The sequence below is a fragment of the Grammomys surdaster genome, unplaced genomic scaffold, assembly GCF_004785775.1.
Source record: "Grammomys surdaster isolate TR1022 unplaced genomic scaffold, NIH_TR_1.0 125951, whole genome shotgun sequence".
NCBI classification, from domain to species: domain Eukaryota; kingdom Metazoa; phylum Chordata; class Mammalia; order Rodentia; family Muridae; genus Grammomys; species Grammomys surdaster.
Genome location: NW_021620772.1, coordinates 3,689,837 through 3,709,262, shown reverse-complemented (window position 1 = coordinate 3,709,262; position 19,426 = coordinate 3,689,837). Strand labels below are relative to the sequence as shown.

Genomic DNA, 19,426 nt, shown 5'->3' with positions numbered 1-19,426 from the left:
TATACAAATCTACTGATTTTAAAGTCTATATAAGTAAAATATATAATTGAATTCTATATAAGTTACGTTATGTAAAGTGTATAAACATACATTATAAAATGTAAACTTGTATAGCATATCTACTTACACCTGTATGTATGCATTGTAAAATGATGTGTGTGTCTCTCTGTGTGTGTGTGTGTGTGTGTGTGTGTGTGTGTGTATGTGTGTGTGTATGAATAGTGAATATGATTGGAAAACTGAAAAGCCAGTTCAGCTTACTGTATACTTCAGAAATGCAACACCTGTCTGGCATGCATGAGGTCTGGGGTCCACAAACCAACAGGAAAAAAGGGATTGGGGGAGTCACTCTCTCATGTTTCTTTTTTTTTTTTTCATTAAAAAGCAATACTTTTGATTATGACTCGTACAATTTCTTGTAAAGCTCAGAAATAACTTCTGCACTGTTCAAGCTGGTTAATTATGCCGTGACAGGGAGGCGTGGCGCTCCTGAGCATGCTGGTTAACATCAGTTGATTAGGAGGCATGATCTAAAGACGGCATGCTCACTGCTCATAGGTTTTCTGTATGTGAGCAACCTCTGAGAAGTGACACACCATACGGAGATTCTCCTTAGTCTAGCAGGCAAATCCTCTTATAACATTTAAAAGGTACTATGTCTATCAAGTTTCTCTTCAAATATGTGTGAGTTATTTCTTCTTTTCAAATGTGAAATATGAAGCTCTCCAGGAATAACAAATCAGAGTTATAATTTTTCAGCATAAAAACTCCTTAAAGGTATAAAGAGGGAAAAGACAATCAAGTTTGCCAACAACATAGCCCAAGTGTTTAACTTCTATAGAAGGCAACTTCAGCAAGAATAATGTCCAGTTCTTTGAACTTATTTTTGTTTGCTTAGGCAGCTATAATACTCATCTGAGCGCATTGTGACTGCCAACTACAATAATGCAAAGTCTTTGTAGCATGTTGATCTGAGTATTCATGTTCAACGGCATCGTTTCTCTTTTCTAAAGTAACAAGCTAGCTACATGAAATAAAGGACAAAAACCATCTGTGGGGAAACATACTGCTCCTTTTTACAATCGATGCAAAATGAGACAGCATGCTTCTCTGGTCTGTTGGAAGACCTTGATTTTGATGTGCTGCTTCCAGTATTGCAATATTAATACCTAATGCTAATAAGTATGGAATTAGATGGGTGTTCTTATACATGTGAAGAAACATATGGGACCTAAAATAAAACCCCAATTCAATGATTTAAAGGAAAAAAAAATACCAGTATCTTTGACTCGGTAATTCTCCTGCTTGAGAGCTCTTTTCTGAGTAAAGAATCAACCTGATGTTCATCTGAAGTGTCTGTTTTGTTTGAAACAGTAGAGCAAGCTGGACTTGAAGTCACAGAGACATGCCTGTTTCTTCCCCCAAGTGCTGGGATTAAAGTCGTGAGCATCACCTTAACTGCATCAGAATGGGGGTTTTTTAATTATTATTTTCTTTGTTTTTTGACATTGTAATATAATTAGATTATTTTCCCCCTTCCTTTTCTTCTCTCTCAATCTTTCCATAGACCTTCCTATTCCCTTTCAAATTCATGGCTTCTTGTCTACACAGACAGATAGACACACACACACACACACACACACACACACACACACACACACACAGAGGAGGAAAGGAGAGATGGAGAGAGAGGGAGAGAAGTAAATACACACATACAACCTGCTCAGTCTGTGTAGTGTTTCTTGTATGTGTGTTGGCATGTATCTTTTTAGAGCTGCTCATTTGGTATTGGATAATCAGAAAGTGTACTCTGAAGTTTTAATAGTGGAAAATGCTACATGAGACAAAATATTGCATAAATATACTTTGAAGGATTCTTGGTATTTTTACTTGGCTATTTTAAAAAAGCCTATATTTTAAGTAATCCCAATAACTGTTCCTAAATTGCAAACCCATAAACCCATTAGCCTGGCAGCTAAAGGATCATCCACAACTCATCTCCCGAATATCTGTCTTCCAAATCAAAGCAGAGCCTCGGCATCCTGACTCCTGCCGCCCTGCTGTAAGCCACATCACATTCAGTCAGGAGTCTACTGTAACCTCCTCATTTCTTTGTTTCTGCTCGTGCATATTCTAATGTGTGCCAGAAGGAAGCTTTGACAGTGCTAGTGAAAACGATACCTCTGCTGCCTAAAAAACTGAATACAAAATATAGCATCTCTCTAGGTTGATTTGGGAATTTTTAACAATAATTATATACAAATGATAAGTGAAATGGCATGAAGGATTTTGTTTAATAATTTTATAATAAGCATGCTTGGTTACAAAAGACAAGTCAAGATGCCTGTAAAATAAGTACGCAAAGTAAGTTGACCTATATGATATAAAATACTTTTTTAACATGTAATCTAACCAAAGTGCTCAATTAAGAAGTGATAGTTTTAACTTCAAGTAACAACTGAGTGAGAACAAACTCAAGCATGAATATAGTTAGCTATCAAACTATACACTTTGAAAATAACAACATGGCAGACCTGTCATGGCTGTCCTCTGAGAGGCTCTGCCAGCACCTGACTAACACAGATGCAGATACTCACAGCCAACCATTGGACTGAGCCCAGGGACCCCAATGGAAGAGTTAAGAGGAAGGACTAAAGGAGCTGAAGGGGATTGCAACCCCATAGTAAGAACAACAACTAAACAGTTCCCTCAGAGCTCCCAGGGACTGAGCCACCAACCAAAGAGTGCACATTGGCCCATCCATGTAGCAGAAGACTGCCTTATCTGGTATCAGTGGGAGGAGACCTGCTTGGTCCTGTGGAGGCTTGATGTCTCAGTGTTGGGGGATACTAGAGGGCTGAGCTCAACAGAGCATTTCAAGAGGAGGACACTCCAGCTACTTTTTACTGTATCAGCATGCAGTGGTTTAGAGAATAGGAGAGTTCTGTAAAGGGTAAGGATGGAGATCCTCCAGGTCCAATCGACAACACTAAAATTACAGTCACTAAATGTGGTAATGTGACACTCAAGCAAGGAGCAGACTCTGGTCAAATTTCAGAAGAAACATGGAACTTCCTGCAGTCTATATATGGTGGGGGGCCTGAAGTTATCCTCCGACCTCCAGTTGTTCATGTTGACCCTGATGTACTACAAGCAGAGGAAAAGATTGAAGTAGAAACTCACTCTTTGTAATTCTGTGGGCACAGAGCTCTAATGAGAAGTCATTCTCACTTGATGCACACACATTCAAACCATTTCTCAAAGCATGTTGATTCTCTTGATTTTCATCTTTTTTCTCATTTAGTCCCTTGTACTGGGCATTATGGAAGTGTATGTTAAAATGTTATATAAGTTGCAATATTTAATACTAAGTAACTTACCAGAATGTCTTTCGGTGTACTGTTTTGAAAGAAAAGGGAGAGTTGGTAATTAGGTTCTCTGACCTTTGTTCTACAGGCAGATCCAGCATACCCTCTGTAGCACTGTAAATACTTTAGCTTTGTATATACTGTAAATACTTTGTTTTTATTACTCTAACCAATCATAGGTGGCTACGCTTTTCACTTCTCAAAAAAAACTAATTTAATTGTATACTTTTGACATGGCTTTGCATAGTAAGGAGACTATTTTAAATCGAGAGTAGTGGTCAGAACCTTGTTAATTTCCTAAAGCTCAGGAAACATCAGGGTGTTACTTCTTTTGCACTGTAGCATATAAAATTGAATATTAAAATTTACAAAATGTCTGTTTTGAATGTAACAGGATGTATTCAGTTTCAGTGGAATTTGTTACCAGATATCAGTAAATTATTGCTGCTTATAATGTAAAATGTTAAACTTTAGTTCTATAGACCTGAATGGTATTCATTAATGTTAGTAACAAAACAAACAAACAAACAACAAAAAAAAACCTCTTAGTTTTAGGCCACTTCTTCTATTTTGAGAGCATGAAGTATGGAATGTGTCAAATGAAATTGTTGATAAAGCTGAAACCACTTGCAAAATGATTTTTTAATGAAATGCATAAGGTCTTTTTGAATAATAGAGTATTCACTGCTGTTTGCTTGATCATGTGATGTCAAAAGCTCAACTATATCCAAGTACAAACATGCAGGACAGAGGGTGTGGAACACTAGTCATGGTAACTTTGCAATGTTGTTAAAACTCATCCAATAAAAAAAATTCTAAAATGTGTAAAAAAAAAAAAAAGAAAAGTAAAAGAAGACAACAACATATGTCCTAAGCTTAAACTAAGAAGATGAGTATTATATTTTAATATGTGTTTTTCTGATGTTCAGGCTAACAAAAGTGAGAATGTCATTTTATGAATCTTTTAGCTTCTAAATTGAATTTTCTGCTAAACTATTATTTATAAAGAGATATGAACACTGTTGCTTTTTTAATTATTCTTCTTTGACCTTCAAATATAATTGACTCCCCTTAGGTCTCAATAGTGTAACCCATTAGGAAGATAAAAACATATGGGATTAAAGTAAAAAAAAAAGATAAGATTTTAAATTAAGTAATAATGTTAATAATCCTGCTCCGTGAAAATGAATTATATGATAGACATTAATTATTATTATGCTCTGGGTGTGTCTATTAAAAGATGCTTAAATTGCTTCATATATTTTTCTTTCATTAACATATATTCACAGAACTGGGTTACATAAGGGTATTTTCACATAGGTATATAAATTACTTTGGGGTATGTACTCTTTTGCCTTCTTTTTTCTCCTCCCTACTATTTTTCCTGTCTCCATACACAGTTTTATTTCTAATTTCATGTTATATACATATATGTGTATACATATGCATTATATATTTATATGTGTGTATGTTTGTGTGTATGTATGTATGAAATCTAGGATCCACAAGTGAGAAGATATAGATTTGTCTTGTGAGACTGACTTGATTTACTTGATGATTATCTTCAGTTGTATCTATTGTCCTGAAAACATGACTTTGTTCTTTATTTCCTGAAACAAACTTCATTGTAGACATATACCATGTGTTCTTAATTGTTTGAAAATTTCATATAAGAACACACTTACCTTAACATCATTTCTACCTTTCCCTTTCCTTTCTACAACCCCTCCCATATGCCACCCACCACCTCCTCTTCTCTAGTTGGTGTGTGCGTGCATGCTTGTGTGTGTGTGTGTGTGTGTGTGTGTGTGTGTGTGTGTAACACACACTGAGTCCAGTTACTGTTGCCCATATGTCATCTGTTTAGTCTTTCACTTGATTGAGTAGGATTGTCCTAAGATATCATTTGAGGCACCGTTTCTCTAATTTCTTTTTTCATTTGTCATTTTTATATGGGAAGGCTACTAATCTGGGGGTTAATTCTGGATCTTGCTACTTTTCCAAAAGTGTTTATCAGCTTTATGAGTTTCCTGTTAGAGCTTTTAGGGTCATTTATATATGCAATCATATCTTTCACACATAAAGATATCTTTGACTTCTTCCTTTCCTATTTGTGTTCCCTTATTGTCCTTCAGTTATCTCACTGCTCTAAGACTTCAAGTACTATATTGAATAAATATGGAAAGAGTGAATAGCCTTGTCTTGGTCCTGACCTTAGTAGAAATGCTTTGGGTTTATTGTTGTTTAGGCTGATATTGGCTTGCTGAAAATCACTCTGTGTTATATTGAGGTAAGCCCCTTGTATCCCTAGTCTCTCCAGGATATTTATCATAGAGGGATGTTGTATTTTGTCAAACTTTTCTGAATCTGTTGAGATGGCTGTGTGTTCTTTTCTTCTTTCAATATGTTCATATAGTGTAATACATTTATCACTTTACTATACTGAACCATCCCTATATCCCTATGACGAAGTCTACTAGATCTTAATGAATAATCATTTGATATGTTCTTAGATTCAATTTGCAAGAATTTTACTGAGAATAAAATAAACAAGCAAAATAATAAAATAAAACTAAAATAATAAAATAACAAAATAAACAAGTCTCTGTGGAGTCAATGATCTTTATTTTCCAATGTTTTTAATACCTGACAATTGGCTAACATAAGAAGATTACTATTACATTTTATAATGTTTAAAGACTTGACCAGCACATTTTATATTCATACCACCTGACGTACACATTTTCTTAGTTGATGTTCAATCATGTGACTAAATTCTGTGTTCTCTACCCTATAGTAGCATCCTTGCTTAATGATTTCCAAGCTCTTTCTATAGGAATACAAAAGATAGACCACTTTCAAGATAATTTCTCAGCTAAATCATCCTTGAATCATAATGGATGTATACACTAAGATTCTCTATTTGTGTGTGGAGAGACTGGGTTGTCTGTGCTTTCGTAACACATTTCCTATCCAGAGTCCAGAGCAGTGGCCAAGTCTCCATGTGTCCAGCAGATAGGCTCTCTAGAGCCCATTTCACAGTAGCCCCTCCTGACTTCTAGCTCCATGAAAATAGATGTTCTCTAGGTGATAAGTTGTAAGGCCCAAATTTTCCTGTTTTGATTGTCAACTCCAGCCTCCACCTGTCTGCAAGTTCAAGGAGCTACTCAGACTTCCATTCCTGCCTCCTTATTTCCAGTACTGAAATATCCACTCTCTTTAGTCCTGATTGATCACCACAAACTTCACTGGTTATACTGTCTAAACAGAGCTTCCACTTACCATCATTTAAATGTGTTAGAAAATTAATCCAATGAGCTTTGTGTTGAAAAACTGAAACTCTTTAAAGGTATTGGATCATGGAGACTCTATCCTCGTGAAAGGATTATTGTCATCATTAAGGGACTACATTAGTTGTCATGGAAGTGAACTCCTTAAAAGGATGTCTGGCTATTTTTGCCTTCTTTGCACTTGTACTGTCTCACACTCTGTGCTCTGCCACAGGATGATGAAGAAAGGCCTTTACTAGATGCCTCGCCTTCATGGTAGACTTACACCCTCCAGAACCAGGAAAAACCAATACCTGTTTGTATGAAATACCAAGCCTGTGGTGTTCTGTTACAGCACCAGAAGAAAGGACTCAGACACCACTTCATGTAGGACTGAGCCATGAACAGTCTTTATTACTTATTTGTTTGTTTTATACTTATTTGTTTGCAATTTTTCAAATATGTCAAAAATCTTTAGCTCACAGCTGATGTAATTATCCTTAGCTATGGTCTGATAAAATTTAACATAACATAAAGTAATAAGAAAGAGAAAACATACAATTATCTCAGTGGGTTCACCGAATACATTTTTCAATATCTAACATCCATTCATGGTTTTTTAAATATGGACAATCTAGGAATAAAATCTCCTTGACACTCTCCAAAATCCAACTAAAAACCGAAAGGAAATGTCCTTCTTCTTTTACATTTATTTATTGTGCATGTACATTGTGTGGGGGGGGGGAGTGGGTGTGTGTATGTGTGTGTCTGTGTCTGTGTGTGTCTGTGTGTGGGTGTACCACTGCTTGAATGTGCAGGTCAGAGGACAACTTCTGTGGGGGTTGTTCTTTCCTTCTACCACATGAGACACACGCACACTAAATTAATCAATAGTAAATGTAAAGAAATCACTAAAACTAAAATGCTTTTTAAAAAATGTAGCTATTTTTAGATAATATATCATAGGTAACTTTTTTTACTCATCTATATTTTCTGTATCTTCTATTCACGAGTGTGTTTTATTTCATAAATACAAAGATACAAATCTTACTGTTTTAAAGTCTTATAAAAACCACAGAAGAATATTTATCAAGTATATAATTGCTTTCAAATAGTATCTTAATTTAGTCTCAGGAAAATCCCGTAACTTGGGTATCATTATCCCTAGCTCTGCAGGAGACAGTAAGGCTGAGAAAGGTTAAGTAGATTGTTCAAGTGACAGAACTGGGATTTGAATTAGAGACTCCTTGTTCCAAGGCCAGTTGGTTTTTTCTACTGAACATGCTACCTCCCACAAGAGAACATTTTTACATTACCACCTGCTAGTTCTAATTAAGAGATAGTAATTAAACAATTTTCCACTCCTGACAACAATATTTAAGCGACTCATATTTTAAAGAAACTAATATAAGCAACTCTCTCAGCTGGAAGATATGATACATAAATGTAAGTGCCAGCACTTACAGAGAGATTCCCGTATGACTCTGTCAATTATGTTACCTATTTATAGGAGAGGAAGCACAAAAATACTGAATGACAAGTATACTTGTAAACAATGCTGAACTTGATTAATAATCAAAGAGATATAAATTAAAATAACAAACATATTATTTAGTTGGCAAAAAATATAGAAATAGTAACTGCCAGGTTGGGCAACTGTACAGTTCTCAAATATCTAAGAACTCATGTCATTCATTAAAAACTTGCTGTGAGCCAACTGATAATACATGCACTTTAAAAATGTTCGTGGGAGACCAGGTGTGGTGGCATATGCCTGTAATCTCAGTGCTTGGAAGGCTAGCACATGGGAATCATGACTTCAAGGTCAGTTCGGACTTTAAGGCAAGACTCTATCTCAAAAAAAAATAGTTTGTGGCTTTTGACCAAGTAACTCCTTATCTAGGAGTTAATCTTAATTAAGAAATCAGAGACATGTACATAAAGATTTAGATATAGATATCTTATACTTCTCTGAGGGGGAAAATGAATGAAGATGAGGGAGAATATGGGATAAATCTGAATTTATTAATAATAACTTAGCTTAATAAAGTACAGATACAGCCCATCTTAAACAGAGTCTAGAAAGGGCAGAGTGCTGGTTAAATAGCCAGACATGAAGAATAAATCCTGGTACTCTATTCTTCAGTGATTATAGTTAATAATGTTATTTCAAAATTACTAAGAGAGTGGATGTTAAATGATATGACAACAAAGAAATATGTGAATAATAGATATGTTAATTATGCTGAAATGATCCTTCTACAATTAGGCATTTCTTTTTTAAAATATTACCCAGTACCCCATAAGGATATGCAACTGTATCTGTGCATGTATATGCCTATATACATACATGCATGGATATATATATATATATATATGAATTCAGAGCACTGGTGTCATTTCTCAGGCCTGTCGCTTTGCTTTTTGACACAGCATTGCTCACTAGCCTGAGTCCACTGATTAGGCAATTCTAGAATTCTAGATGGCCAGCAAGTACCAGGAATCCAACCATTTCTGCCTCGTCTGCACGCATCACAAGCATGCCGCCACACCTGGCTTTTTAACTTGGGTGCTGAGGATCAAGCTTAGCTTCTCATTTGGCAAGCAGTTTACCACTGAGCTATCTGTTACATAACAGTTTCCTCCCAAATTGAAAAATTCCATCAGGAAGCTCTTTAAGCAGAGAGATAAACGAGCCAAATTAGCCTCAGGAAGTCCCTGAAACTGACCAGATTTACTAGGCCCCTCCCTCTCAGAATAAGCAATAAAGGGACAGTAACTCTCAGACAAGCCAAGTTGAAGAGAAGACTCTTAGCCAAACCAACCTGCCAAGAAGACTCTCAGAAGAGCAAAAGCTCCAAAGAAGATGCTGAATCCAGACCAGCTGCCAAGAAGACATTTAGACTAGAGTCACCTGTTGAGCTGCCTACAGGCTGTGCAGTGTGCTCCAGGTTCCTAGCTTTATGAAATGTCACCCATATTGGGGTAGGCCTTGGTGATGTAGCTGTCTTTGAGTAATATCTGCTCTTTTAAGTAACCCCTTACCCATACTCCTGTAACTAACCCCAATAAAACTCATTGGTTCACCACATTGGACTCTAGTAGTATCCATCCTTGGTCAATCGTGGGTTCCCTATCCAGGATGACTAGACATGTGTTTTGCATCTCCCCAGGAAAAGTTCTGTACACAACACAACCTTTCCAACCACAAGTATATAAATGTTGTCAATCAAAAAGGAAAAAAAGTGAAATGTTACATATATTAAAGAATCCAATTTCAAAAACCATTACTGGGGACTCTGTCAGACCTCGGTGCACACCCAGCTTTGCTCCTTCCTGTGGACACTCTCAACCCTCCCTTCTATCCCACCTCCATTCCTTCGTGTCAGCCTGATGCCTAAAAACTTCTACCTGGGATCACAGCAGACATAACGGCTGGGACTCAGGTAGGTGAATCACACCCTCCTACCTGTCCAGCATCACATCAGCTCCATTCTCACCCTCATCCCTGTAACAGCCTGCTTGCAGGTGGCCCTCCTCCAGCCTCAATGTCATTCACTGGATACTCAGTGCAGACCCATCCCCTTAGCCCTTTCATCCCTGTTTCCCCGGATCACCCTTTGTGTCACAGCAATGTGCTTGTAGGAGGCTCTCCTCCCACAATTCCTTCAACTCCCTGGGGACCTGCCTGATGGTGCGGACAGAATCCCCTAAGATCTTTCCAGAAGCCCCTCTTGGCCTTTTCTACTAGCCCATCTCTCACCTTCTGCCACCCAGCAAGCTAAAGAAGCATTCTCTACTAGGCCACCCATGGCTATCACATTTTCTGAGATCTAGAATGGGCAATAGAAACTAATCAACAGAGCACCCACCCAACAAAGACTAGATTAGACATGAGCACCTAGAATCATCTCAATCATCCTTACACAAAAAGACTAGACACCAGAACAAAATACACAAAATTGAACAGCCAAAACAATATGCCTCCACTAGGCCCAGTAACCCTGCTACAGTGGCCCTGAGTATAGCTAAAGTGCAAGACAAGGACTTCAAAACAATCATGAATATGCCCAAGGACCTTGAAGAAGGTATGAATGAAGGAGATATGAAAGAAGTCTGTGAAAACAGAAACTGTGGAATAAAATAATGAAAACAACTCAGTGTGAAAGGAGAGTGTAACAAAGAAACAGAATCACTAAAGAAACCCAAACAAAAATAAAACTGGAAGTGAAAATTTTAAGAAGTCAAACAAGAACCTCAGAGACAAGCCTCACCAACAGACTACAAAACAGGGAAGATAGACTCTCAGGCACTGAAGACAAGGTACAAGACACGGATACCTCAGTCAAAGAAAATGTTAGATCTAAAAACATCCAATCACAAAATATCTGGGAAATCTGGGATGCTGTCAAAGACCAAATCTAAGAATATAGGAATAGAGGAAGGAAAAAAATCACAAATCAAAAGACAATTCATCCTGAAGGAGGTAATCCAGACCCCCAGATATAAGTATTTTATGCATTCTCCTGTGTGTGAATGTCAGCTCTTAAGCTTTTGATAGGCATGCAACAATCCATATGACCACTGAAGTGAGGTGTACAGTAAAAAGCTAGGGATCCCAAGATAGGAGAAATAGAACATATAGTTACAGAAAGACAGGGGAGACAGGAACATGAGGATTAAATAGGGAGAGGGATAAAAAGGCAAGAGTGTAGAGGAATTTTAACCCAGCAACATGGCCTCTCCGGCATGGGATCATATCCAAAGACCTTCTAAGTCTATATGATCTGGCCAGAATGCAGATACACTCTGGATTACAGTATGATCTGGCTTGATACAGATACATCCTTAGTATACACCTTTAATCTCTAACAGTGAAGGCATGGTTAGTTTGTAGAAGGAAACAGCCATGTTTGAAAGTTACATCTAATTGAGGGGCAGATAAAATGACAAATTGGAGAAAGATTTGACAAAATAGGATATGGCCAAATTACTTACTACAAACTGATAGTAAAGCCCTATTGCTGAAGACAACATTCACATATCTCATTAAACAAAGAGAAGCTGAGTTGTGTCTAACTAGAGCCTTCACCCCTAGTATTCACGGTACTAGGTGGTACTCTGAATACTACCAGGGGAGAAAAGTAACTACCAATCCAGCTACCAACCCTGAAATCTACTAGAGTGACCTGTCTTCATGATATGCTGGTGCAATAGTGGCACATATGTATGTTGTGGGAGCAATCAACCACTCTCTACAAGATGGAAACCATGTCTGATGCTACCTAAATGGCCATGGGCATAGGAGGAAAGCAAACAAACATAGCAAAAAAAACTAACTCCTAATGGCATTCTGCTATACCAGTGGATCAGTGCCTAAGCCATCAGCAGAGAAGCTTCCTCTTACAGTAGATAGGAACTAATACAGAGACCCATGTGCAGAGAGTAAGAGACTTCAGAAAATTCAGTCCTAAATAAAATTGTCTTCATTCAAACCTCTTTGTCTTTGTAAAGCTCAGGACTCAGGGAACTATGAGGACACAGAAAGAGTGTAAAAGCCAGTGGGAAAAGATGACACCAAGGAACTAGTGGCCCCTCAGACACAACAGGACTGAAGCAAACATGAACTCACAGAGACTGTGGCAGCATGCTCAGGGACCGTACAGGTTCAAGTCAAACAGGATCCCAACAGGAAAGGGAGAAGCAGACATAGAGTCCTATCCCTAACAAGAAGCATTCTCCAACTGACATCCACTTGCAAAGGGTAAATTAGTTTTTTCCAATGGAATCTCACTACGTATATTAACCACACCTGAGGGCAGGTAGTAGACAGTCAACACAAAATGAACTCAATGGTATTTTTGTAGATGTTTTCACTCATATGGCTTTGTTTGGGCAGTTTTGTCTTATTGATCTTTTGCTTGTATGTTACGGTTTCTGAATTTGTGTTTTCATACTCCGTGTGTGTGTGTGTGTGTGTGTGTGTGTGTTTCTTGTGGGGTTGTTTTTCCTTTTTTTCATTATTCTGCTTTGGTTTTTTGTTTGCTTGTGTTTTCTGAAGACAGAGAAATAAAGGGTGTGGAGTTGGTAACCAGGCAGATGGGAAAGATTTGAAAAGAAATGGGGGAGGAGAACCATGATTAGAATATATCATATAAAAAGTTGTTTTCAATAAAAAATACATTTAAAAAAATATTACTGGAAAAACACTTGTATTCAACCAGTCATTAAAGCCCACCTTTACAGTTTCCATGCATGTCCTCACAGCCTGTAAGTACGACGGAATGACACTTCACACCATCCTTACAAGTCATTTACAGAGAAAGATTTCACACCTGTGGATCTGTCCCCTGTTCAGGAGCTATACATGACACTCACAAACACACCAGGATCCACGAGAAGAGCAAGTCACTCACTATACAAGAGATGTTTTACCTTAACAGCTTCTCCGAGAGTCTGGTTTTTGTCAGCTTCCTCGCTGGAGTGCAATTCGAGTCTGTAATTCAGCTCCTGCAGTTGCTGGGCCTGCTCATTCAGCAGCATTTGTGCCTGCTGCTCCCGAAGTAGTGCATTGTTTAGCTCTTCACACGCACTTTCAAACTTCTCGTGAGTGATCAATTTCTTTAAAAAGAAGAGAAAACAATCAGTTGCAAGCCAGTTGTATTGCTGTACTATTTGTTCTTCCAGAGCTAAATTTACCAACATAACAAATATAATATGGGGCTAGAAAGGGATGGCTCTGTGCTTACGCGCACTTATGTTCCTCTAGAAGATGAGAGTTCAGTTCCCAGCACCCACGAGATGGGGGGAGGGGCTCACAACCACCTAGGACTCCAGCTCCAGGGGATCTGATGTCCTTTTCTGGCCTCCATAGGTACCTAGACACTTACACAGTGTACATAAATACATACATACATAAATAGGACTTTGCAAAATAATATAATGCAAACATTTCTAAGAATTTACTATAATACAATACATAAAATTTGTTTTCCTCAAAATAAAAGGTCAAGGTAAACTATCACTTTAGTTTTTAAAGTATAAGAATCATACTTTTAATGTTATCTTTTTAGTCCAAATCTTGACACTTGAAATTCCAAACTTTCTGTAAAGATGATAAAAGACTCGCAGCCTTTAAGAGAGACACTCAAATGTCCAGAAGTATCCAGATGATCCCTATGTCTGTGTCAGTGGACTACTTCTCCGATGGATGTCTCTGACCCAGAGGCCTGTGTCTGGCAGTTCCCACCCATGCTCACACTCTCATGCTACCTTGTTGTTGTTGGTTTTTCCCCCACAGTCATTTTCAAAATCCACCTCGTTTTCCTGCCCATACACATCTTGCATGGAGGTAGCTGCACTGCACTGAGAACTCACTTAGCTTTCTCACCCAATGGAGAGAATAATTAAAGAATAGTCTCTATGCCATAACATAAAGGATGGCTTGCAGTACAGTGACTATTCTCTGTGAGAGGGCTCTGGAAAGCTAACAACAGCTCTCACCAGCCACCATGCCTTAAAGGCACATGGGATCTAGGTCAGACATACTCCAATATCCCTTCTTCCAAGCCTTTGCATTAGTAAAACAAGAAACCTGACATTGTGATCCTGAAGTGCAAAGAGAAGAATGGCACACAGAAGGTATGTCTGCAGAGTACGTGTAGAAGTAGGGAAACAATCTCTTCATACCACCTGCACGGATTCAAAAGTCAGAGCTTTGCCACTGTGAAAAGGGACTTAAGGTAGATTCGTATCATTTATCACAGACATAGTGTCACCTGATTGGAATTCTTTAAAAAAAAAATCTAGATATGGAAGAATAAAAATCATATCTCACTGTTTCTTATCTAGAAACTATAAATTACTAACATCTTAATGAAGCTCTTTAACTCTCAGTTTTCTCACAAAGAAGACAAAAATTGTTTCTTCAGGGCCCAGAAATTATGCAACTCACAGAAAGAGAAAGTGTTGTTTGAACTAAATTTAAGGATAAATTTATACCGTGAGCACATATAGGAGACTAAATAATCTAATTTATTCAAAATATTCAAATTGTAAGGTAGTATAAAATATGAGAATAAAATTACTCAAAATATAAGAGAGGAGAGTTTTGTCTCCTCCACCAACAGCAGGCTCCTCAATCAAAGGCATTGTAAAAGGGAGTTCTCTGAGATGAAAGCAATCCTTCTTAACTGCTACTACACTCCACCACACGCCTTTGAGAGCTGTCGGCCTTGCTAACCACACGCTTGTATCAGTTTGGAAAACAGAAGTTTAATTAAAATAAAAAATACATCCTTTAAAGTGGAATCTTGGAAAAACAAGACAGGTAGCGAGATAAGGTGCTTACTGCCACGAAAGCCCCGACACCCTGAGGCTGAGCCCCAGCCCCACGATGGGAGAGAGAAGCAACTCCTAAGAGTTGCCTCTATGTCTCACACTCACACTGTTGCAAACAAGTGTGTGTGTGTGTACTCGTGCACATACACAATACAGGCACACCCATGTAACTTTAAAACCTATTTTTAATGATGGTTTTTAAATGCTTTAACCTCTTTTTTACCCAGTGGGAAAGAAAGGATGCAGGGCAAGTGGACCTGTTTAGAAAGGTTCTTTGGAGCAACTCCGGTCTGTGTTGTCTGGAAATCGGCAGTTCAGTTCACAGGTCAGCAGTGGCAGCTTGATCCATGCATAAACATTTCATGGATATATCAGTTTGGTAGAGTCAGGACAGCAAACACAAATCAGTAGGGGTGGCACTACCTGGCAGAGACAGCCAGGCCTCCATCACTGTCCACTGAGTCCAATTTATGCCCTCTAAACCATATGTCCTCTTCGGGTCTTGCCTCAGCCGCGTCGTCTCAGCACATACACCTGTCCCAGCTGACATCACTCTGTCAATCAGCCCAAGCCGATATCAGCCGAAGCAGCAAGAAACTGCAGCACACCACCAGAGGTTTTCTGGTATATTTCTATGGAGTCCTGACAAATGGAGATCACCTATGCAGTGTAAGGCTAACAACATGTGTGTTGTTAGCAAAGAATCTTTCATCATGTGTCCTTCCATGTGTTTGCTTTAGTAGAACAGCCTTTGTCCTGTGTCGGCTTCAGTGAAATGTTCTTTCATGAATCTGCCTTAGTCTTTCACCTGTGTCCACTTCAGTAGAACACACTCCTTCACGTCTTTGCCCCAGCAAAACACCACCCAACCGACTTTCCAAAAAAAAAAAAAAAAACGTAAGTTTTTACTTTACACCTATACACACACACACACACACACACACTGATAGTTAATTAACTGATTAATTAGTAAGATGCTGGGTATACAATCTCAAGCTTAAGGGCAGGCTCTGTGCTCAGCAGTAGATGGTCAAAACAAAAAGAACTCAATGGCGGCATCTGTGGAGGTTTCTGTCTTTAACCTTCCAGGTCCTGGGCATACATCTTATAGATTCCAGTGTTCTATAGGATTCCTGTATGAATGAACATGTGTATCTGTGTGTCTATATGTCTCTCTTGTACTTTTTCTTTGGCTTGTTTTTTTTTTCTGTATGTTTGTTTGCTTTGCTCTAGTCTAGATTGCTTGTTTTTATTATTTTTAGACGGCCTGTTTTCTAATGAAAAAGAAAAAGAAAGGGTATGGAAAGGGAACGGAGGCAGGAAAGAGATGGGGGAGGGGAAACTAATCAGAATATACTGTCTGAAAAATCTGTATCAAGAAAAAATAAAATTGGAAAAAATAACAGAAAAGTTTAAAACAAAACAATCCTGTTGAAGAGACCTCGGATTATTTCTAATAATCAAACAGTGTTACAGAAGAGGTGGAGAGAAAGCTATCATACAGCCATCATTTGCTTACAGAGTGCTTGAATTCATTTAACTGTGTTTGCAGACTCTGTGACTTGTCCAGCTCCTTTTTCATCTCATGCACGGCCCGTTTGTATTCTGTCACCTCTAGGCGCAGGGAGCGGCGCTCTACCTCAGCCGCATGCAGCCTTTGTGTAAATCCAAATATTTGCTTTTGTAACGATGCAGTGCTTTTCTGTTGTTAAATAAGAATACATTTGGAAACATCAGTTACTAATTTACTAATTGCAATGAGCACTTTATTAAATTAAATGTAATTCAAACCGACAAAAAATAAAAATAGCTATTTCTAAACCAAGTAAGTAAACTTACTCAAGGAGCTTTTTTATTAAAAGTGTGCATGAAACTAAATTATTCACATAGAATTGATTTGAACTATGAGTTTGAAACATGCTCTAACCCACAAATCCTAAAGTCACTACTAAATGAAATAGCACATACCATAATGGGGATATGGCTGCACAAGCCATATTTCAGGGCTAGTGTGTTCACTTTGTGAAGTCCTCGGGCCAGCCTCTGAACCAGGGAATCCTTTTCTACGTATGTTATGCTCCGGCTGCTATGCAGAGGTATGCTTTCCATTGCCAAACTAATTTTATCCATTAGTTTTGCAAAAGAATTCTTGGCTGCACCTATGAGTAAATGTCCACAAATTCTGGAATTTGGATCTTCAAAGGAAAAAAAAGCATAAAATATGAGTTGTCTTGTGTTGATTTCACAATGTTACTGATCTCAGTAGATTGATTTCCAGTTATATAGTTCTCGAGCAGTTGTAGTAATATCTGAAAAGTCCCTTCCCCATCAAGTTTCAACATGAAAAGCTGGGCACAGGCAATGAGTCACTACTGAACTGTGCTCCTCAGGAACTTACAGTCTGACCATGGAACACGGTAATGCTAGCACGTCACCTTCCCTTTCTTTTCTAACACTTCATAGGATCTTGGCTTCTATTCATAATCGGGACTGCTTCTGACCTTGGTGCCATGAGACTTATATTCTCGGACAAGAAAGCACAATTTGCTTTGCTCCAGAATAGTTAAAATTCTACAGCTACAATTACTTACTTCCTCATGGGATTTCAGTAATCACCCTGCACCTAAGGGACTTGAGGTCCCTGTATATGCAATGCAAGCTGATTACTACCAGATCGTTAGGTCTGTAATTAATAATTATACTTAATGTTGATAAACAAACTGTTGCCACTCTTCCTACTAACTGATATTTCAGATTACCACTAATAGGCGTACTTATGCCTTCACGACCGTGATGTGATTTCTTTTCCCTATTCTAAGCAGCTCTTAATCCAGCCTTGTTCAGCTTATGGTGCCATCCATGTGGAAGGGCTAGTTCTGAGAGATTCTTCAAGTTCAAATCCAGCACTGTACGTTCTACATTTCAAAAGTCTCTACTACTGGAATTCATTCCAATCCTCTTTCTAGCAAAAGCACAATGAAATTTAGGCAATGTTACCAAATCAAGATGCAATGCATTAATTACGGAATCACATGCAGTTCAAAGTGAAAGAGCAACAGTGATCAAGGGGCAGTCACTGGTTTCCTAGGGCATTTAGAGCTGCCTCAGCAATACTCTGCATTCCTCCTCATAGACACTCTGTGTTCTACAATTTGAACTGCATTCTATGTATTCTCTTCCTCAATGTATAAACCGAAGGATAAATCATCTATGCCATGTAGCAGTCAAAACTTGAAAACCACATTGCTCCAGAGTAAAACATAAAACAAAAATTGCCAATTTGATAAAAGTATAATATTGTACATATAAATTTTAGTCATTAGTTTCCAGTACACTGACTTCAGAAAATATAAAGTAATGCATTTTCATGCTATATGAAACTCATTGTAAACATATTCTCCAAGAGTGTCATGGACAAAGTCATACAGAGTTTAATTAAAGTGTGCAATTCTTTTGTTAATAAGTCATTTAAAGAGTAGTGAATGACGAACAGTTCACTAGCACAATTGGATGGCATTCGGCACATAATGTAGAACAGTTAAGAAAGTAACTGTATACATTAAATAATTCACTGTTCAGTGAAAGAACAGTACAATTTTTCTCTTAATATTTAGCATAGCACATCATTTGATATCAAGTACACATATTCCCTGTGTCTTCAGCTGCACGGTATATTTATATTGGTTGTCTTTCATTTCCGGCTGCCATGTCCTCACTATGCCAGGCCAGCATATATGGAGATTTTTATATATTTGTTTGACCAATCACATCCCATTGTTCTTTCATAGCAGCTGCAACAATACTGAACTCAACAATGCATTCAAAAATACCAAGAGTAAATAATACTAATTTTCATGTTATATCAAAAGCGACTTTTTAAGCAAATGTAAGATCTGTTTTTAAATTTTTAAGTAATGTAAAGGTAATGGCATTTTCAATAAAAAGAGCCTTAAAATAAAATTTCAACTACAATTAAATTTTAAGATATACTATTTATTTTACTATATCACTGAAAGGTGTTTGGTAGACTCTAACTTCTAATGAAGGAGAAAACTAAATGACAGTACAATCCCAGGAGGCAGTCTTCTGAATTGTTAAGGAGTTAGAGAAAGACACATCCTAAGCGTGTATGCTGAACATCACAAATTACAGTCAGAGCACTAAATAATTTATGTTTTAAGAAGCATTTTACAATACTGCTCGCAAGTTATCATATGAAATACAGTTGTATAATACAGGAGGAGATGGTGGTGTAGTGCCAGGATCACATATTTATTTACATGACAGACAACAAAAGTCACTAAAAATACTCGTGTTTACTTGTCTCAACCATCTTAAAATTCATGCCTGGTTATAAGCAATTTTTTCTTTATGGTAAATACATTTGCTAGTCATTTTCCCAACTTAAATAATGTGACTGGTATAAAGAAGCATATCAGAGGTTACACA

At 37.8% G+C, this 19,426-nt stretch overlaps 1 protein-coding gene across 2 annotated transcripts in view; it reads right to left on the bottom strand.

The window, feature by feature from the left end:
- The window catches only part of Ccdc171 (coiled-coil domain containing 171), a 301,438-nt gene that overhangs the window by 142,890 nt on the left and 139,122 nt on the right, over positions 1 to 19,426 (bottom strand). For both annotated transcript variants that reach the window (XM_028753630.1, XM_028753631.1), the window contains 3 exons: positions 16,946 to 17,172; positions 16,497 to 16,679; positions 13,073 to 13,258 (listed from right to left, as the gene is read on the bottom strand). In XM_028753630.1, coding sequence (XP_028609463.1) covers positions 13,073 to 13,258; positions 16,497 to 16,679; positions 16,946 to 17,172 — 596 coding nt within the window. The remainder of the gene's footprint in view (positions 1 to 13,072; positions 13,259 to 16,496; positions 16,680 to 16,945; positions 17,173 to 19,426) is intronic.